At 36.1% G+C, this 22,255-nt stretch overlaps 1 protein-coding gene across 6 annotated transcripts; it reads left to right on the forward strand.

Moving 5' to 3' along the window:
• The first annotated feature begins 460 nt into the window (after positions 1-460).
• LOC106088661 (phagocyte signaling-impaired protein) lies at positions 461-20,547 on the forward strand. 6 transcript variants are annotated; one of them, XM_059362620.1, is made up of 11 exons: positions 461-593; positions 1,173-1,385; positions 8,390-8,614; positions 12,551-12,744; positions 12,811-13,109; positions 13,397-13,556; positions 13,623-13,895; positions 16,746-16,941; positions 17,018-18,159; positions 19,967-20,159; positions 20,239-20,547. In XM_059362620.1, exons 2-11 carry the CDS (start codon positions 1,328-1,330, stop codon positions 20,421-20,423), a joined length of 2,925 nt encoding a protein of 974 aa, XP_059218603.1. In that variant the 5' UTR covers positions 461-593; positions 1,173-1,327; the 3' UTR covers positions 20,424-20,547. The 6 variants fall into 6 exon arrangements, with proteins under 6 accessions (XP_059218603.1, XP_013109742.2, XP_013109744.2 ...); XM_013254288.2 differs by having other exon boundaries at positions 1,206-1,385; XM_013254290.2 differs by having other exon boundaries at positions 469-559; positions 1,206-1,385.
• Positions 20,548-22,255: the final 1,708 nt, after the last annotated feature.

Consider the following 22,255-nt stretch of genomic DNA (forward strand, 5'->3'; position numbering starts at 1 on the left):
ATAATTAGTGCCAACGTAGTGCATAAGACAAGGCAGATCCACAAAATAGTGTTATTTGAGCAGCTGGTTAAATTTTTGTAAATTTGATTTATTTTGCAAGAACTTTTGCATGTTATTGGAGACGTTGATGTTTTTTTTAAATGTTTAAAATTATGCTGTTAAAGCTATCCCTGTTTTTAGTTTTTTAAAGTAAACTGTCAGAATGAAGGAATGATAAAAATAGAAAAAATTTAAATGATACGACCACACTTTACTTACTTTTATTGAGATTTTATTAATTTTTTTAATATTATTTGATAGCAATTCGCTTTTTCTTCTATGCTTATGGGTATGATACGTTACGTAGCTCCTATATATTCCTATTTCCCATCCCTGCTCCGTGTGACTACGTTTCGTATTAATCATACATATTTTCATCTGTCATATGTCCATATTTTATTCCTTATTTTGACATTTAGCATGGTGCTTGCACCCTTTTTGCCGACTATAGTTAGAGCCGCAAAATATTTTTTCTATTTCTGTATTAAAAATTAATTCCAGAGTTATAGAAGAAGTACAAGTATTAAACTTTTCTTTGGAAGTGTTGTTAAACGGTATAAAATATTAAGTAGCAGTAAAGTCGTTCAAGAAAAGTCAATGCGAAGAGTGAACCAATCAATCAACGTCCAAATCAGAAACAACGTGATTGAACAAATCTGTGAAAAAAACCAAAGCAAACCAAAATAAATTAGAACACCTTACGCGTATTATTCTGGCATAGAAAATAAAATCTATAATTATAAGCGTATATATTGTGAAACCAAGTGTATTGTTCCACATGTTGTTCATATACACACATTTGTATATATTTAAATAGCTGCATATGTATATATATATGCAACAATTATGTATATAAAAAAAAGAGTCGCGAGTTATTTGAGTGCATCTTATCTGAGTAGCGTGGATTAACACCTGCATTTTTAATTGGCAATCACAAAGTAAAATTAAAGGGCATCATTGTACGTCCCTCCTTACCTTACTTTTTGTACAACAACCATCAACCCACCCACATGTGCAATACGCAATGCTCTTTAAATATCCAATATCATCGAAAAAAGTGTTAACCAAGATTTGTGTGTGTTCGTGCGTGTGCCAAATGTTCTTGATGGTTTTTTATGCTCTTCTATCTCTAGAGAATGTGTGAATGATCGATCATTGCATTTCAGGTTATTATAGCGTAAAACGCCAAAGAAAAGCGAAAGCAAACAAAAACAAATCAGCCAAGCTATTACAACTATTACAATAAGGTACATTGTAGGACAATCAAAAGGGAGAGGAAAGCTGAAGTATGGCACAACACGTGCAAGATCCCGCTGTATCTGAGAGGCGTCTGCGGCCTATTTATGGTGAGTGTACTTTCTGTGTTTAAGTACATATGTATGTACAAACATAGATATTCCTAATCACCTATTATGTGATAGTGGATATCTGAAATAGGTCTACGTTTTGTTTTCTATAAGCAAAACTGGTACGTGTTTGTGCGTGAATAAATAGATACTCGGTGTTGTCCTAATTGTAAATGATGAATGATGGATATTGGGTACAGTGGTACCTTTTTATACATACAGTAAAATTAAATATGAAATCAACAATACAATATTTATATGAAAATCATATTACATATTTTTTACCAGATACTGCTGTTTGTCCGACTCCAGTTGCTGCCACTGCTACACGGCATTCCACTTTCCGCAACCTGCGGATGCACCCTCTAGCTCTCAGCTAAGCTTCTCATGATAGCGATGAACCGCACATAAATCGCAGCTCGGAATTCCAACTGGTTGGTGCTCATGGTCGTCACATGCCGGGGTAGTATCAGTCTTGTATAGTGTAATTTTCATGTGTCGCGAGTGGGCTTTGTTCTTGAAATTCTTGCTAAATTCAAAGTATTATAACTTACAGAGTTTGCTATTTTTGAAATTACATATAACATGTCTGATTGTATAATGGCAGGTTAAATATTGTCTGAATCGGTCTAAACCTTGATATAGTTCCCATGCAAATCTCCCCTTTATGCTTCTTGAGCCTCTAGAGAGTGCAATTCAATTATCCAATTTGTCTGAAATTTTGCAAGATGACTTTTCATGTGACCATCTTAAGTAAAGGCCCAACCGGTCAATAATCTTACATAGTTCCCATATAAACCGACCTCTCGATTTTAATCCTTGAAACTCTAGAGGGCGCAATTCTCATCCAATTTGGCTGCAATTTCGCACGATGACTTTTGCTATGAACTCCAATATATATAATAAGTGTGGCCCAAATCGGTCGTATACAATTTGGCTGCAATGTCGCACGTGACTTTTGCTATGAACTCCAATATATATAATAAGTAAGGCCCAAATCGGTCTATAATCTGATATATGCCCTATATAGTTTGATATCTCAATTTGACATCTTGAGCACCTTCAGAAAGCAAATCTTATCAAATTATCAAATTATAAAACTACATTATCAATTTCTGTTCTCACGAGGGCTGCTATATAAGAATAATTGTTGCCAGGCGCAATCTGAAATTTCTATTGAAAAGTTTGAAATTTTTAGCATAATCGCACTCAGAACGTTTTAAATTACGACCATCGTTTGTATTATTTACAGTGACATGAAATAATTAATTGGTCAAAAATATGAAGCAACTCGCGAATATTTTCACGCGACCATTTTTTACAACTATCGACGTGGAGCTTTGGTGAACTTAAATCATTGTATAGCCTAGAAGCACTATCCTATAGCATTGTGAAATCCCATGGCAGCTGGTTGTATGTACCGGATTGACCCGATGAATTTCTTCATCGGCAAGGGTTGCCGCCTCAGTGTACCACACACTGCTACAACAACAACAACAACATTGTGAAAAAGTGGTTTAGTGAATTCAGACGTGGTCGATGTTCGCTCAAAACCGAATTCCTTTAAGGTCGTCCAAAAAGTACCGTTGTACCAGAGAACATTGATGCCGTGCGTGAACTTTGAATACAAGATTGCCATGTGACATACTGTGAGATAGTGGTATCCTTGGGCAATTTCTCTCGCCAGCATACATCAACACCTTGCTGTTGAAAAGGTTTGTTCTCGATGGTTTTTGCAAAATTTGTCTATTGCACAAAAAAGGCTCGTGTCGATTAGTGCGAAGAAATGTTGAAAAATACGATCGCGGTGTCTCAAAATACGTTTATAAGATTATCGCATGCGGCGAAATGTTGATATATGCGTATGAGCCCGAAACAAAACAACAATCGAAAGAAGCACTTCGAAACGCATGGTCGCCTGTTTCTTCCCAAAACTGGTCATGTGTCGACTGTTCCGCTTAAGAAACGTAGAAAGTCAAGTCTGCGTGGGAAATCACAATTTGAATTCTTTGGAGAAATTCGACTAAGGAACAATGCGAGCTCTTACCCATCGGCTCAAAACTGCGCTTTTTGACCGGCCAATACGTCGAATTGAGGGCTTATAAACGAGTCGTTTTTCCCTTTTAATTTGTAAGGGCAAAACGAGTCGTTTTCAATGGATTATAAAGGGAAAAATATGTTTCCTTCTGCCACATTTTGAAGGGAAAAATATTTTTCCTTCTGCCACATTCAATGATGTGAAAAATAATTTCGATGAAAGTATTTTTGGCTGCCGGTAAATACATTTATGGCGATAAGCCTACTATTTTTGGCAGCAGTTACAATTTTATGACAAAGTCATTATAATTCCACTTTTTTCGCTATGTACTCATAATATATTAGAAAAATGATTTTTTTGTTGTGAAAACATAGTGGCTTAGGGAATAAAATGAGTTTTCACCTTTTCTTACATTAAAAAAAAAATTTTGTTGAAAGATTAAAAAAAAAAACTATTTACAACGCAAATTTATTTACTTAAATTGGTTATGACAGAACATTTGCTCCAATAACCGAACGTAGAACAAAGTTCCAAGCGCCTGGATCTGATACCAAGTCTCGAGATGTCTCTCACCACTTGATTTTTATTAGGCCTTTGGCCGTCCCGGTTTGCGTGTACCATCGTGATCGCCGTCAAAACACTTCTTCGCTGGAGCTTCTTCATTCATTTTGATAACATGACCTAGCCAACGCTACCATTGTATTTTGATGCATTGAGCTATGTTAACGTCGTTATACAGCTCATACAGTTTGTGGTTCATATGGCGCCGATACTCTCTATCAATGCAAACTGGTCCATAAATTTTACGTATAATCTTTCTGTCAAACACTCCAAGCACTGCCTCTTCTGCTTTCACAAGTACACATGCTTCGAAACCATATAACAACACGGGTAGTATCAGTATCTTGTATCGTGTAAGATTCGTCTGTCGAGAGGTGGCCCTGTCTCTAAACCGTTTACTTAATCCAAAGTAGTATCTCTTTGCCAGTATTTTCCTTCGCTTCATTTCAAAACTGGTGTCATTCGTTTCGGTTACGGCGGTGCCGGGGTAGATAAAGTTGTTGACTATCTCAAAGTTGTGGGTTCCAATATTCTCCATTTACTTTAACTGCTCGGTTGTACAAGTCGTTTTGGTAGGTGTCAGTAACCTGTTGTGTTTGCAGCTTTGCGATGTCCAGCTTTCGTGCAGTTTCAGATCGTACGTTTCTCGCCACACAAAGACGTGTGCGAACTTTTGCCGCAACAAATTAATAAACTGATTACGTCAAACTGAACCCTCTACTCTCATCTGTTAATTGCAAAGACATTTTCAGATCTAAAGATATTGATGAAATGAGTTCAGCTTTATATACTATGCTACTTGACTTTATTTCTCAATCTGTCCCTAAAACTACTTTTTGCAAAGCATCTGGTCCTCCATGGAATCCAACCAATCTTTCTAGGTTGAAGAACAAGAAGAATAAATTATATAAAAGGTTTAAACACTCAGGGTCAACGTCTGACTTTTCGAAGTATTCTTTAGCAAAGGAGACATATTGGCATATGGTAGTTATTTAAAAAAAATAGAAATCAATTGAAATCAAATCCTACATCTTTTTACAAATTTGTGAAATCAAAGCGCCGTTGTAATAGTTTACCGAAATTTATTAGATATAAAGCTAAAATAGGTGATAACGATTCAGGTATTGCTGACATCTATGAAGAATTTTTTAAGCATTACTTACCCAGATAATTATTATAATTTATGTGAAAAATATCCATACACAATCAACAATTCCGCTTTTATAGACGTGACTGGGATTGGCGAAAACATAGTACTTGAAAATTTAAGGTCACTGAAGATAACTTTTAATCCTGGTCCAGATGGAGTTCCATCGTACATTATAAAGCATTGCGCTTTCGAACTTTCATGTCCCCTTTGTACACTTTTCATCCGTTCATTAAAGCATGGATATCTGCCGGAATTGTGCAAGCAATCTTATATAAGACCGTTATTTAAAGCCGGAAATGGCAACGAGGTTTCTAATTACAGGGGCATTTCAATTTTGAATTCTATTCCAAAGCTATTAGAGAAATTTTTTATTGACACTATTTCACATCAAGCGTATGCAGATGATGTAATTATTTTCAGATTGACGAGAGACTCTGATGAACATTGATGAACCTTGATACTCTTTACGAATGGTGCGACCAGAACTTTATGGAACTTAATATTTCCAAATGTAAACACATATCATTTTTAAGACTAACCTCTCTTAAAACTAGCTACTTTTTGGTTTAAATCAACTTGAAATAGTTTATAGCTATAATGACCTTGGATTGCTTCTAGACCAACGCTTAAACTTCCGTCAACACATCCCAATGGTTGTACACAAAGCACGTGGTGATCTTGACTTCATACTACAATATTCATTCTGATTCGATAAAATCCGTTCAAAAACAATTTCTTTAATTTTGTCTCCATCGAAATGGGTGGGACAGAAGCTAATTACATTCGTATGAGTGCCGAAAACATTGCGTTTTAAATTAATTCCTGGTCAAATAGATTCTTGCTTTCTTTTGAGTCGAATTTTCTTTAACGATCCTATCAGACCTACCAGATATTTTGGTCTTTTAAAAATTTCTTAATATAGAACCATTTATGCAAATAATGATCCTTTTGGGCACCTATGTTATAAATTTAATCAACTGAAAGATATAAAGATCTTTCTGAGAATCGAAAAAATTAAACAGGAAAATTATATTATTTATAATTCTTAGGTTAATAAATTCGCAAATATATTGTTATTAGTAAAAGTTAAATAAAAAAAACGTCTAAAAAAGGATTACCCATATGTATATAATTTGGCAACACCACATTATCGAGGCGCTTGGAACACTATTCTACGTTCGGCTAGTGGAACGAATATTCTGTATATCAGATAAAGTATCTCGATATCAGATAAAGTAAGTTATCTGATATCGAGAAATCTTTTAAGTTATAAGGAAGACAGTTGTATAATCTAGCAATTTCGAACTCGGGTTTTAAGTGGGTTAAGTCGTGAGGTCCGTCTACATAGCGGTTACTAACTTTAGTTTGATTTTATGAGATCAGAAGGTCAGGTTCGTGCACAAATACAAAACCATCAAAAATGTTTTATATAGCTTTAGGGTATATATGTTTAAATACCCAAGTATTTACCCATTACCCATCTCTAGCCATGGTCATATCTGACTAGAGATTGGTAATCTGTTCCGACCCTATAAAGTATATATATTCTTGATCAGCGTAAAAATCTAAGACGATCTAGCCATGTCCGTCCGTCTGTTGAAATCACGCTACCGTCTGTAAAAACAGAGATATTGAGCTGAAACTTTACACAGATTCTTTTTTTGTGCATTAGCAGGTTAAATTCGAAGATGGGCTATATCGGACTATATCTTGATATAGCACCCATATAGACCGATCCGCCGATTTAGAGTCTTAGGCCCATAAAAGTCACATATATTATCCGATTTTGCTGAAATTTGTGACAGTGATTTTTGTTAGGCCCTTTGACATCCTTCTTCAATATGGCCCAGATCGGTCCAGATTTGGATATAGCTGCCATATAGACCGATCCGCCGATTTAGGGTCTTAGGCCCATAAAAGTCACATTTATTATCCAATATTGCTGAAATTTGGGGCAGTGAGTTGTGATAGACCATCCTTCTTCAATATGGCACAGATCAGTTCAGATTTGGAAATAGCTGTCATATAGACCGATCACTCGATTTAAGGTCTTGGGCCCGTAAAAGGCGTATTTATTGCATGATTGCGCAGAAATTTGCGACAGTGAGTTGTGTGAGGCTCTTCAACATTTTTCTGCAACTTGGCCCAAATCAGTCCACATAGACCGATATCTCGATTTAAAATCTTGGCTCCATAAAAGGCGCATTTATAATCCGATTTCACTGAAAAGTGACACAGTGAATTATGCTAGACTTTTCGACGTCCGTGTCGTATATGGTTCAGATCAGTTAATTTTTACATATAGCTACTAAAAAGACCAACATTTTGTTATACACAATTGAACATTGATTTGTACTTATTAGTATTTGGTCCAAATCTGAATATATTTCGATATAACTGCTATGGGGGATAACGTATGCAATTTCCACTGGATTTTGAGGAAAGATGGTTTACATATATACCTACCCGAGGTGGTGGGTATCCAAAGTTCGGCACGGCCGAACCTCCATTTTACTTCTTCCCCAATATTTTTTATTTTAGTCCTTGTTGTCATGGTTGTTCAATATATTCCATAGGAGGGTTTTGGAGGTGGCGCGCCCACACTTTGTTTATAAGTTAGCACGGAGTAGGGTCCGCCTACCCCTGGAAGTATCCTGTTTTCACTACGCGGCAATTTTGCACCATTTAAAAGAAAATCAAGAAAATCGGTTCAGCCGTTTTTGAACCTATGCGGAACAAACAAACACAATTTGATTTTTATATATAAAAAAATTAGGATTGCATATCAATATATCCAGGTGTTAAAAATGAAACTCATAACATGATTAGTATACCCCCATCCTATGGAGGGTTCCTAAATTAGGAACCCTCCTAGTGTAGCCGCTTACTGTGCTCTTTGAAATCAATTCATGCTTGCAAATAGCAATTGCATAAAGTAAAGTATAAAATATTTTTTAATAATTGCCAATGTAATTTCTTTGCAGTAAATTTTATTGAAAATACTCTTTTCTCCTTGTTATTCTATTTGCTTTTACTATGAAATATGTAATATTGTCATTATGTATGGGAATATAATCAGCTAATTAATCGTTTACCAGGAGGCAAGACATATTTCACAGCAAAAAACATGCACTTGAACGCACATCATTTATTTTATTTTTTCTTTGTGTTTTTTTTTTAGCAAAATACAAACCGGGCAACATATGGTCGAATATAGAAAAAAGCTATTTAATTAAACTTTTTTTTCTCTTACAGATAACTTGGAGGTTGGCAACAATCGCAAGGCACTACAAGAATCAGAGAAAGTCTTGAAAAAACATCCGAATCAATTATGTGCTAAAGCACTTAAGGGTCTGGCGCTATTACGTCTGGGACGCTATGAGGAAAGCCATGGGTTTCTGCAGGCAGTGGCCAATGAAAAGCCAGTGGATGATGCTACGCTACAAGTCCTATCATTTTGCTATAAAGAATTGGAGCAATGTACGTGGGTAATTAATTAACAAAAAAAAATAACACAAATGTCAGATTGAGCAGAAATCGTTGTGGGTAAATTATATCAAATTTTAGGCGAAATATGCGTTTTTTTTCTCAAGTTTTCATTTTGTTATTTTACCAGCAGCTGTTGTCTGTCTGTCTATTTGCTTATGTATGGGACAGTAGGATTCTAATGTATATTTTTCAAATAATTCATTTATAATTATTTATTTTGAAACATACAATGACAACTAATAATAAATTTATATACAAAGCTTATTTGAAGAATCTAACAATAAGATAAGGAATGATTGCACATTTTAATTAAAATAAGCAAATAAATTGAATAATTAAAAAACGCTCATTTGTCGCTTAAGAAATAAACAAAAATATTTTTTTGATAATTTTAAATTATAATTTATAATTAATACTTAAAATTCCAATGAAAATTAAAACTTTTTCATTTGTGTCCTATTAAAAAACTATAAAGATCATTATTAAAGTCATTAAATAACTATTAAAGCGATTTAAATCATTTAAATTTTTTTATTTCTATTTTCAATGTCGGCCTTTTTTCCTATTATTTTTTGGCTTTTGTCATCTCATCTTAACATAAGTGATTTTTTTCTACAGGATTATAAATTATATTGTCTATATATCTGTTAGCAACATACATAATAATTTATTTTGTAGCGCTATATTTGTTTGTATGTGCACATATAAATGTATGTAGCTATACTTTACTAACAAGAAAGAGACATTTTTGCAATTCTTTTGGATTTATTCACACAAAATAGCAATGTTTGGCATATATCCAAAATATAAAAAAAAACATATGTTGGACATTCCCTGGTGGTGGAAATAGTGGTGTCGAGTATACGGTAATTGATCTGTCTATGATATTTTTGGCAGCTAATACTTTAAGAGGCGTTCCTCCAAGGCCTAATTATATCTCCGTATTGCAAAAGGGCATATAGGTTGTCTTAGCAATAAATTATGATTACAAACTTTTGTTTTCTTATTTGCCATTAAGACCAAAAATATCAAACCTAAGTCTTACTGGCCAAAATGACTGCTTGTTTTAAACGATGTGGTTAGCATGTCCGCCTATGACGCTGAACGCCAGGGTTTGAAACCTGACGTGAACATCAGAAAACATTTTCAGCGGTGGTTATCCTCACCTAATGCTGGCGACATTTGTGAGATACTTTTGCCATGTAATAACCATTCCCCAAAGAGGTTGTTGTAGCAGTGTGTTCTACACTGAGTCGGCAGCCCTTGCCGATGAAGGACTTCAACGGGTCAATCCGGTACGTACAACCGGCTGCCATGGGATTGCCCCAAAGAGGTGTCGCACGGCTATAAACTCTATAAATATAAAAAGGAGGCCGCTTATTATTGAGATTAAACTTGATATGGACAGCACGCAAATTTGCATGCTTTAAAACCTAAAAAATTCCCAAAAAATTATACAATCAAAAAAAAAATTTAATGTTTGGAACTCGCCTTCTAGCTACATTTATGAGGTATGCTACCATGTTAAAACTTCTTTACCAAGTGGTATCGCTATGCGGTACTCCGTTCGGACTCGGCATACAAAAAGAGACCCCTTTTCATTTCATTGAGCATAAAACTTTAAACCTATGACGCCGAACGTCTGGGATTAAAGCCCGGCGCGAAAATCAGAAAATTTTCCTATTACTAATGCTGGCCTGCCATGTTAAAACTTCTCTACCAAGTGGTGTCGCTATGCAGCACGCCGTTCGCGCTCGACATACAAAAGGAGTCGCCTTTTCATTTAATTGAGCTTAAAACCCTTAATCGAACTTCACTCTTTGATATGAGAAAAGTATACCCTGTTCCTTAATGGAATGTTTATTGGAAATTCATTATAAGGACGTCATGTTGAATATAAGGATGTCATAAAAAGATCCAAGAGGGATGACCTGACGGTTTGATTAAAGCTTTTAATGAAACATTTTATTTCTTTTTACAGGGGAAGGGGAATAGGAGAGGATGGCAGAGGAGAGGTATGGAAAGAAGTAGTGAGGTGAGGAGAGAAGAGGAGATGCGAGGAGAAGTAAAGGGAGTTAAGCCGAGGAAAGGTAAGGGGAGAGGGGGTGAGGAGAGGTAAGGGGAGAGGGGGCGAGGAGAGGTAAGGGGAGGGGAGGATGGGAGAGGTAAAGTGAGCGGAAGTTAGGAGAGGTAAGGGGAGGAGAGGTTAGAATAGGTAAGGGGTGGGTAAGAGAAGGGCGGAAAGGATAGGGAAGAAGAAGGGAGGAAAGGATAGGCGAAGAGAAGGGAGAAAAGGATAGAGGTTGAGAAGGGAGGAAAGGATTGGGGAAGAGAAGGAATAAAAGGATAGGGGAAGAGAAGGAATAAAAGGATAGGGGAGAGGAGAGGAGAGGAGAGGAGAGGAGAGGAGAGGAGAGGAGAGGAGAGAAGAGAAGAGAAGAGAAGAGAAGAGAAGAGAAGAGAAGAGAAGAGAAGAGAAGAGAAGAGAAGAGAAGAGAAGAGAAGAGAAGAGAAGAGAAGAGAAGAGAAGAGAAGAGAAGAGGAGAGCACTGCGGCACGCCGATTGGACTCGGCTATAAAAAGGAGGCCCCTTATCATTGAGCTTAAACTTGAATCGGACAGCATTCATTGATATGTAAGAAGTTTGCCCCTGATCCTTAATGGAATATTCGAGGGTTAATTTGCAGAGTAGCTGCAAATGCAGTCGCGAACAATCAGCTCTATCGATGCATGATGCTCCATATGACAAGGCTAGTTATTGGTGCCTTTAATACCAAAGATAAGGCATGATATTGCAATCTGCTAGAAGAACACGTACCGAAAGTATGGGAACTACAATATATCGGGTTTATACCCACCACCATAACATAGCAGGTCTAGACAACATTCATGCAGACACGGTAACAGATGCGGTAAACAGCTACGGGGTGACTGTAGTCCTCGGAGAACGACCGCCTCCCATTGCAACTGAAGAAATTGACCTCCCCTGGTAAACCAGAGTAGTTCCGGCTCAACAACAACATCCATAAGATGGAGGTTATACAAATATAATCTTTCCATTTGCAACACCTTGTAATATTAAGCTGAGACCCTATGAAGTATATATAAATTCTTGATCGTGTTGAAAATTTTAGTCGCTCCAGCCATATCCGCTCGTCCGTCCAACTGACTGTGGACGTATTCATTCGAGTGGATATATTCATTCGATTGAATGAATATTCATTCATTCGATTGAATGAATATTCATTCATTCATTGAATGAATATTCATTCGATTGAATGAATATATCCACTTGAAATTACAGAAACTTTTTAATAATATAGGTAGGTGGGGAATCCAAAATGGCCAAATAGTTTCAGATTCGAATACATCTCCGATGTACAATACACACATTGAATCATGTTGTGATTTCCAATATCCATGCCAAGTATGAACTGAATTATAAACTGATATAGCCCCCATAAAAACCGATCCCAGCGTTTGAGATCTTTGGGGCCCGAAGAAGCCACAATTTTTTTCGATTTGGCTGAAGTGAAGAACTCACACCGAATCCTGTCCAGAAAGCTTCATTAAACCCGATACCCCGATGTAACTTTTTGAGATTATAGAAACCTCAATCAACACCGGTTTTGGGTATCAACAGGGTTGTGGGTACCTAAAATTTGGCTCGGCCGAAATTAGCCTGAATTTATTTGTTTTTTTTTTTTAATCAAATTAAAATTTTCTTTAATATAAGCCCACTGTCAACCAAATAATGAGTGACTGCACAGATAAGAATTATGCTGTACCCATTAAAATTACATTGTTGTAATTTGCCCACAATATTCTGCATTTAACATTAAGTTCTTAAAGAGTAAGGACAGAATTTTTAGCCCTTGATTAAAATAAATTTTCTCACAATGTGTTTTGTTTTATTATAATTTTTAGTGGATAAAATTGTGGATATTTACAATTATGCAGTTAAACAGTCACCTAATAATGAAGAATTACTGGCTCATCTTTTTATATCACATGTACGCATGGAGGATTTCAAATCACAGCAATCGGTGGCCCTGCAAATGTACAAAGCACAGCCTAAAAATGCCTATTATTTTTGGGCTGTAATGAGTGTGGTACTACAGGTTGGTAAAATTTATAAATATATTAAATATCGCAATGCAAATATATTTCTTTGTGTTTTTTTTTAGGGAGTACGTGGTCCCGAAAAAGCTAATCCTGCCAAACGGAAAATCTACTTGTCTCTGGCCCAACGCATGGTTGACAAGATGATTCAAGAAAATAAATTAGAATCTGAGCAAGAAGCATTTTTATATTTGCATATATTGCAGTTGCAAGGCATGGAAAAAGAAGCTTTAGATTTTCTAAATGGACCAGTGTGTGAAAAAGTCTATCCAGGAGCACCTATTTATCTGAAAATAAATCTCATGAAATCTCTAAAGATGTGGTCAGAGTGTAATGTACTGCTGAAGAATTTGCTCAAGGAGGAGTAAGTAGAGCAAATAATTTTATTTTCTAAAGAATAAATTTCATCAAAATTAATTTCTTATGGAATAGAAGAAAAAAAATTCTACATACCGACTTAATTCTTGCAAAGCTTGCTACATAAAAGTTTAAATGCATACTTTACTCAATATTCTACTCAGTAAGAGAAACCTCAAGTGATTTCAAACCTTGAATGTATAAAGTTTGGAAAAAAAACAGGCAAACCAATTTTTTGGGTTTCGGGATTTGTTTTTTTTTTTAATTTAAATGGATTTTTTTATTATTTTGCAGTCACGACCGTTGGGATTACTATAAGGATTATATAACGACATGTTTTGAATTGGATGCTTTGCATAAATCAGAAAACAACATAGAGAAAACAGACGAGGAAAAAGATAACGTACAATCTAATTGTAATACCATAGAAGAATGTAGGGATTTCCTAACAGAGGTAAGTCTTGAACACGGTTTTGAGTATAAAATATAAACAATAACTTTGCTTTTACTTTTTTTTTAGTTAATCGAATCTTCGGAGAAAAAAGTCAGAGGACCATATTTGGCACGTTTGGAATTGCATCAACGTATGCGTCAACACAATATAGATGCTAAAGCATCTATGGGAGAGTTTAGTGATTTGGTGATAGCCTATTTTCGTTTATTTGGTGACAAACCCTGCTGCACGCATGATATTTCATTATTTCTACCCGCTATCAGTATCGAAGAGAGGAAGGAATTGGCTAATAAGCTTGTAACAGAAACTGGAATAACATCGGCAAATTTACCAAAGGATGTAAGTCATTTAACAGTTCACTGCTACAATCGAATATCAAGTATCCCCTGGTAAAGCCAGACGGCACGCTAACTAATTTGTTTGGTGTTAACAAATTGAGTACGTGCAACCGATGTCTGCACCATGACATTGAAAAGTGCTTTACCATTTAGAAGTGAAAATTCGAAGGGAGGTTATCTTTATCGCATCTTTCAAAGAAAAAAAAATTAATTTATAACCACTCAGGATAGCTTCAGCGGTTTAAGCGCTTGGAGGTCTGAGTCTGTTCGACAGGCGATAAGACTGAAAGGCTTCTAACAATGTCATCTAGTTCGAATCTTAAGGACCACAAAAAAAAAGAACCTTGTTCTAAAGTTTATTGAGAGGCTCGGTGCAACAAATTCTTTGGCAAAAACATGGACCCTCAAAAGAGGTGAACATACAAATAAAAGGAGCCTTCATCTAAAGTTTATTGAGAGGCTCGATGCAAAGACTATCACCATTAAGAAGAGATTGTTTTAAATAAGTTGTTGTTGTTGTTGTAGCCGCATTGACGTGTGGAGATAGCGACCCTCGCCAAGCTCTGTAGGTGAAAAAGCCCGTTCCAATACTAGTTTTGTCATGACGAGTATCACAGGCACCCAGTATTTGGCAAGAGCTGTTGCCTCACGTTCTCTTACTGTGACTCTACACTCGATACCGCTGATTGTCCGCGACGACTGCAATTGCAGCAGTCAGCAAACTGTGGCCGGTAGCTCTCAACTGAGCGTCTCTTGAAGACGATGAACACCACACCGAGTTTGACCCATAAACGGACTCGGGGGACTGGACTGGACTTCCTCCAGATTGTGATATGCGATGTCCGTGAAGATAAATTCGAATATAACTTAGCCAAGACACAAATCTGACATTTTAACATAGCTATGTTAGGTGATAACAGAGCACTGTTAACTAATTTTTCATTTATATTGGGTTGCCCAAAAAGTAATTGCGGATTTTTTAAAAGAAAGTAAATGCATTTTTAGTAAAACTTAGAATGAACTTTAATCAAATATTCTTTTTTTACACTTTTTTTCTAAAGCAAGCTAAAAGTAACAGCTGATAACTGACAGAAGAAAGAATGCAATTACAGAGTCACAAGCTGTGAAAAAATTTGTCAACGCCGACTATATGAAAAATCCGCAATTACTTTTTGGACAACCCAATATTTTAAATAAAAAAATAATTTGTAGCAATTTCTCTCCTAATATTTTCTAAAATCACTTGCTAAAGAATTTATCTAAAACTATAAAATGCTTAAAAATAACCAAACCCTCAAACCTCTATATCAAAAATATAATGACCCATTTTTAAAACGGCATTGCAGTGAACTCATCATAGATAGGTGATACAAACTTATACCAGAATTAGCTCCTACCAAGAGCTTTTAGAATCATAAGACATGGGGACTTCAAATTATATTTCAGATCGGAGAAATTTCGTCCCAAAAGTTATATCTGAATTTAACATAATAGCCCACTGTGCTGGACTGGTCATAGATAGGTGATGCAAACCAATACCAGAATTAGCCCCTACCAAGAGCTGTTAGAATCAGAAATACCCATATTCAAATTAAAAAGATCGGGATAAAAAGATCGAGCAAAGTTTTAATATTTCGACATTTGAGAAATTGCAAGGCTCAAATAAGGAAAATTTTTTAATTTATTTATTTCTCAAAAGTAATACATAACCCTCCTTGGCCAAAAAATAATAATAAACACAGGTTGCCTCAAAGACCTCAACAAGTCCAAGGGAGTTGTGTCCTATGGATTAAAAAAGGTGAAGCTAAAGAGATATAGATGCCCGGGGCTGGGCATTTAGGAGACGGCTCAGCAATTATAGCTAAAAACTTGTCTGAGGATCTATAGCCATATCGCCAAAGTCTGCTGGATTGGTCTAGACGGGAAATCCTCCTACTTCGACAGACGCAGCCGGGGAAGCATCTGAGGAGGAATCGGTCACACCGCAAATGTCCAACGCTATAAGGAAGAGTACTTCTACAGATAAATCTCCACCAGTGCAAATCTGAGGGTCTTTCTGATGGCAAAAGGATTTGATGTTGTTTTTGTCCAGGAACCATGAGTAAATGAAGGCGTGTTTTACCAATAGCACTCTTGATAGTATTCAAAATTGATTTGAAGCTCAATTTTCTGTAAAGCAAAGCACCCTGTAATTTTACGATTTCAGTAAATGGAAAAGTCTTTCCTACCAATAAGACATGTCCAACCATCAGTATCTTATATCTTCCGTTAAATAGAACAATATCCGTCTTAGACGGATTAATCCCTATACCACTTTCGACAGCTCATTTCACCGTCGTACGAAGAGCTTCATGAAGTATGTCTCTAAGGTTGTCGTGAAAATTTTCCCGTTCAAAGTTTTCTTCGCTTACGTGTAGAAAGAAGCGTCAGATCTGAATCAACACAAAAGCCGGTAAACTACAGACATCGGCGTACTGCAATCGATTTACTATCTCATAGACCCGATAATATTTTTATACAATGTCAAAGCTACAAATACACACTTTCCTATGAACATCTTCAATAAGTAACAGTGGATACTTCTCCCATTACAAAGAGTGCACCCAGGCATTCGGTGTCATATGCGGACATGCTAAACTCTGCGCCACGGTGGCCTGTAAAATCTATACATGGGTACCTGGAGTCTGCATCAAAGAATTCATAGTATGGCTAGGGCGTCGTAGTGTTTACTGAGGCCCCTGAAAATATCTTTTGTATGCTCTGACCAAGATTAGATATTTCAATATTTGTTTTTTATAAAATTTTAATAAAAATTCTATTAGATACATGTTTTATTTTCTTCTTCTTTTAGAAAGAACAAATGCAGAAACATATTTGCGCCTTGCAAGTATCACGAATTTGTGGCGTACATTTGGATACAGACATTGAACACCGTTTAGCCTTTTATACCTCGCTAAAATTGCGTTATGAGCATGGCTTGAGTAATTTTGGCAAAGATTTACTTCCCACTGATATGGGACCTTCGGATCCCTATGCGTTACTGGCAGGTTAGTAGTGTCCAAGAGTTAATATGTAGAGCCCAGCACCAATCAAAATTAATTTGTCTACTTTCTTTTTTTTTAGCTAACGTCATGTATGACATAAGTCAAGAGGAACAAAAATCCGATCGCATATTTGAGGCTCTTTGTTTGCTGCAATATGTCCTGCGTAACAGCACCAGCAATTTTCATGTAAAACTTTTAAGTTTGAAAATCTTTCACATGCTGGGCTGTCTATTGGGGGCCCAAGAGATGTATGAATATTTGGAAATTAAACAAATCCAACTGGATTCCATGGGCTATGTGCATTGTAATCCTATGATTTTGGCCGGCCGTTTTTCTATGGCCCGCTCCGTTTATGATACAACTTTGAAATTCTTTACAAACAGCTACAAGGAGCGGCTGGAGTACATAGCATACGCCTATCGTTTCTGCACTTTTTCGAAACTAGAAGAATTTATGAACTTTAAGGAACGTCTTACGAATAGTTTGCATTATGTGGCCATTTCCGTAGAGGCTCAATTAAGTGATTTGGCTATATTGTATGGCAACGTGCAACAGAATTTAAACACTTACATGATTATGTCCATTGATCCTGTTGAAGATCGCATTTCATGGAATGAATTAAGAGATAATCGTGATCTTACTGCCATGATACGTTGGGATCCCGTACATTTAGTCGACACCGATCGCGAACGCAGCCAATCATTCAAACAGGAAGTGGAAATACTTTCGATAAGATCCCTAATGTTGCGTATGGTTGCTTCATACGTGGATTTATTCCATCCCAATTTAAGTGTCAAATATTGTAGAGCAGCCGCTGCTGCTGGTCCTAATCTACAGGAGCTAAAAGATGCCTTGCCAGGAGCCAAAGAAACTGTCATTATTGAATCGTTGCGTGATTCATGGCTGGTGTTGTTTAAACGTCTGCGAGCAGCCGAGGATCTTAAGCCTCTGCCAAATCGTTTTCTAGTCGATTTATTACCAACACGTCTGCATTTACTGCTGGAGATGCCATATGAGAAATTCTTTAGTGATCTATCGGAATTGGTGATGGAGATGTATGTGGGCAATAACAATTTACCATTGCAATGTAAAGTGGTCACCGATAATGTTACACAGGTTGTGAATTTGATTGATGCCACTATAAAAGAAAGCAATGAGGCCACAACCGATGGACTTTGGAGGAGGCGGGAATGGCAGAGTAAAGTTGGCGCTGGTTTAGAGGTAAGATGGACACAAAAATGTTGTTTAAAACAAATCATTGTCGGATTATTTCAATAGCCCATTGTCGCAGATGTCAACAATGGGTGGGGGGCCTGATGCCATGATCGTACAATCGTCCGCATATGATACGATCTCTGTGCCTTCTGGAGGGGGTGGAATGAAGGATAGGTAGAGGTTAAACAGTGCCGGAGATATCACCCCACCTTGGGGAACTCCCTGTTGCACTCTACGGTGCTTCGACTTCCTATCCCAAAATTCCACAAATGACTGGCGACCACACAGATAATTCGTCCAATGCCACGAGGACCGTCCTATCACATGGCCTGGGTTGATTGAATCCATGGCAAATGTGTGCGGTGATGGCATGCAAAGCTGTTATTGTGCTATGCAGTCTTCGAAATCCATGTTGATGCTCGGCGAATAGAAATTCTCCCACGAGGCTCGGGAGGAGTAATGCCTCAAGCGTTTTTGCCACTGGTGAGAGAAGGGAGATCGGTCATAGTGGGGGCATCCTCATTCACCGTGCAAAACATGGAGCCTACAATCTGCTCTGCCAAAGCTATGCCACGCTGGTCGTTACCTAGGGGAGAATGCCATGAAGTGTGATGCGCATTAAAGTCCCCTAGAACCAGACGATTATGGCCAGATATTAACCCACTTATGGCGGGGTTGTAAGCTTGGCCATTAATTGGGACGCATCTACCAACCGGTGGTATGTACACGTTGTATAGCTCTATCTCGGCAGTACCGGACCGGACTGCTATCCCCATGCACGGGGGGCCATGTTGGGGTCACTAGCGCCAGGCGCAGGCGAGATGGGTCTATTCGGTTTGCCAGAATCGCCTTAATCATCGGTCGGTGTCAGTGAGGTGTAACCTGTGGATGAAGTGGGTACATTTCCGATCTTGCTCTGGCCTCACTTCACTACGGGATTATAGTCATACTGGGTATGTTGCAAGGAGCTGTGCAAACATAGCCAACAGTGGGTCACAAGCGTCGTCTTCTTTTGCGTCCTCGTCGCCGGACTATGTGACCCCCCCGACCTGTCCCCTGCAATATTGCCAGGCCAGTGCCGGGAAGTGTATCATTTTTCCAACTTAACTGCAACGGTCTCCGTGGCAACATCGATGAGATTGTGCATTTTGATTCAGTTTACAATCTTGGTCGGCTGGAAGAGAATTCGGTAGTTTTTTTGAAAAATGTTGGTCGGAAAAAATATTTTGCAGTGGTGAAGCTGTTTAGAAAGTAGCTTTGAATGGCTTAAACGTTTGTATTAGAAAAACACTCACACACAAGTTTTGATTATTCTCTTTTTTTACCCATACTCAGAAATGGAATAACTAGTGGCATTTTCGATGTCTAACAAAATGATGTGTTTTAGGCCTTCTATAAGAAAAGATTTTAGAAGTTTAATGTGTATGTGTATCAGCTCTCTTGTAAGGTCAGTTTTCACCAGTTTTTAAGAGAAGACCAACTGATTTCCACCGCTGGGAGATTATTTATGGTGGTCATCCACTAGAGTGGTGATAAAATGTAACGTTGTCGCAATAACTTCGAAAGAAGTACGATCTACCAATATACGGCCTTAAAAACCTCCACACCTAAAGTGATTGCCCACCAAGGACGAAACGCATCTCGCAATGATTGGTGTGTGGTAACCTCTGGATTATCTTTTCCATTGCAAAAAATCATCCATAATTACACTCGTCTCGAAAGAGAAATTAGCAAAAAATTATGAAAAAATGTGATTTGACGCTCCAAAAGACAGAAAAAAAATTATTCTTGTATCTTTGTATTTTCCTTACAGATAATTTCGCTTTATGCCTTCATACTTCAGGCAATATATGAAAAACTGCAGGCATCCACAAAAACTAAACAAAAAAGAAAATCCCATGCCGATGGCGGTGAACAAGTAATGCATGAAAAAGAACGTTGTCAGCTTACGGTTGAAATGATGCGCCAGCTGAAACTAGAATTTCAACGTTGTGATAAATGTCTATGTAAGTCAACACGACCATAACCCATACTATAATTTTCCAAGCGTATAATTTTCTTTTTTTGACTAACTCTCATTTATAGTGAGCTGGAACACACCTGCACTGCCAAAAAATTTAAATTCATTTATGGCTGATATGTCCCTAAAGCCCGAGGTAGAGGCTACCCTGATTGGCGATGTGGCATCAACTGTAAAAGAGTCACATGACTTTATGATAACAGAACTAAGGAATCTTCTAAAGGATAAAATACGCATGGTTACCAAGTAAACGGGTGCAACATATAGGCAGCGCTGCGTGTGTATGATGTATGTGTCCATGTGATGTATGTGTGCAGAAGCTTAAGCGCCTTTAAAATCAGTTTAGTAGTTTCTTATAACAAAAACAAAAAAAATAGTGTCGCAAAAGCAAACACTTGTATTCAACAACAAAACACTAACTTAAATTACAGTGGGGACAAACATTTTGGGCGGCATTTAAGACTAATCTAGAGTTTTTTTTTTTGTACATCTTTAAATACGTTGTACTAAAATAAGAAAAATACCACGATAATTAATTAAATAACAAAACAAATTTTGCTGTGCAAATTTTTTTAAAAAAAACACACACAGATTTTGTGTATTAAATCATTGAAAATGTTAGTAGCAAGTAAAAAAAACTGAATAAATTGGGTAGTGAAAAAGATTTTAAAATTTTTATATAAAATGTAGAAAAAAAACACATCAGAGTTGAAAATTTAAACATTTCTCCAAATTTTGGAAAATTTAGCAGAAAAATAAAATAAATTTTGAATTGTCAACTTTGTCGTCCGTATTGTAGATATTTGTCATTTGCTAATCCATTTTCTTAAGAAGAATTCCTAAAACTCATACAAGAAACAGCCAAAATTAAAAAAAGTAATGGTAATTTCGAAACACGAAAAACAAATCTTGAAAATTTGCATTCTTTACACATTTTGTATCAGAGATTTTGTGGTTATACTATAACTTACATACACCTAGCATGTATACAGAATAATTTGAAAATATCATAAACTATTTATTATTTCTATCATTTTAGAAAACATAAGAAAGTAATAAATTTCAAACCCAGTTATTGATATATTTGTAAGATTTTGCATTTTATTATTTGCAAATATTGAAAACTAAGGAAAATAAAGAAAATATTTTGTTTTTTTTTTCACTCAAAAATTTAATAATAACATATATTTTAAAATGTATATAAAAAATATTTGTAATATTATTTTCTTCCAGCCTTAAAAGTAATTATTTGAATAAAACAACCCTAAAAAAAATAATTACTGCCAAAATAAATTGAAATTTTCAGTTTTCCGAAACTTTCCTATAGAAATTTCCTTAGAAATTAAATTTTCCGAAAATTTCCTGTTGAAATGAAATTTTCAGAAAATTTCCTATAGAAATGAAATTTTCAGAAAATTTCCTATAGAAATGAAATTTTCAGAAAATTTCCTATAGAAATGAAATTTTCAGAAAATTTCCTATAGAAATGAAATTTTCAGAAAATTTCCTATAGAAATGAAATTTTCAGAAAATTTCCTATAGAAATGAAATTTTCAGAAAATTTCCTATAGAAATGAAATTTTCCGAAAATTTCCTGTTGAAATGAAATTTTCAGAAAATTTCCTATAGAAATGAAATTTTCAGAAAATTTCCTATAGAAATGAAATTTTCAGAAAATTTCCTATAGAAATGAAATTTTCAGAAAATTTCCTATAGAAATGAAATTTTCAGAAAATTTCCTATAGAAATGAAATTTTCAGAAAATTTCCTATAGAAATGAAATTTTCAGAAAATTTCCTATAGAAATGAAATTTTCAGAAAATTTCCTATAGAAATGAAATTTTCAGAAAATTTCCTATAGAAATGAAATTTTCAGAAAATTTCCTATAGAAATGAAATTTTCAGAAAATTTCCTATAGAAATGAAATTTTCAGAAAATTTCCTATAGAAATGAAATTTTCAGAAAATTTCCTATAGAAATGAAATTTTCAGAAAATTTCCTATAGAAATGAAATTTTCAGAAAATTTCCTATAGAAATGAAATTTTCAGAAAATTTCCTATAGAAATGAAATTTTCAGAAA

This window comes from Stomoxys calcitrans, chromosome 2 (assembly GCF_963082655.1).
Source record: "Stomoxys calcitrans chromosome 2, idStoCalc2.1, whole genome shotgun sequence".
Lineage (NCBI taxonomy): Eukaryota > Metazoa > Arthropoda > Insecta > Diptera > Muscidae > Stomoxys > Stomoxys calcitrans.

Bases quoted from the DNA above. Each gene is read 5' to 3' on its own strand.
- LOC106088661 (XM_059362620.1), top strand. From the start codon at position 1,328: ATGGCACAACACGTGCAAGATCCCGCTGTATCTGAGAGGCGTCTGCGG. The intron at 13,110-13,396 runs GTAAGTAGAGCA...ATTATTTTGCAG, and splicing joins AAGAATTTGCTCAAGGAGGA to TCACGACCGTTGGGATTACT. The intron at 13,896-16,745 runs GTAAGTCATTTA...TTCTTCTTTTAG, and splicing joins CGGCAAATTTACCAAAGGAT to AAAGAACAAATGCAGAAACA.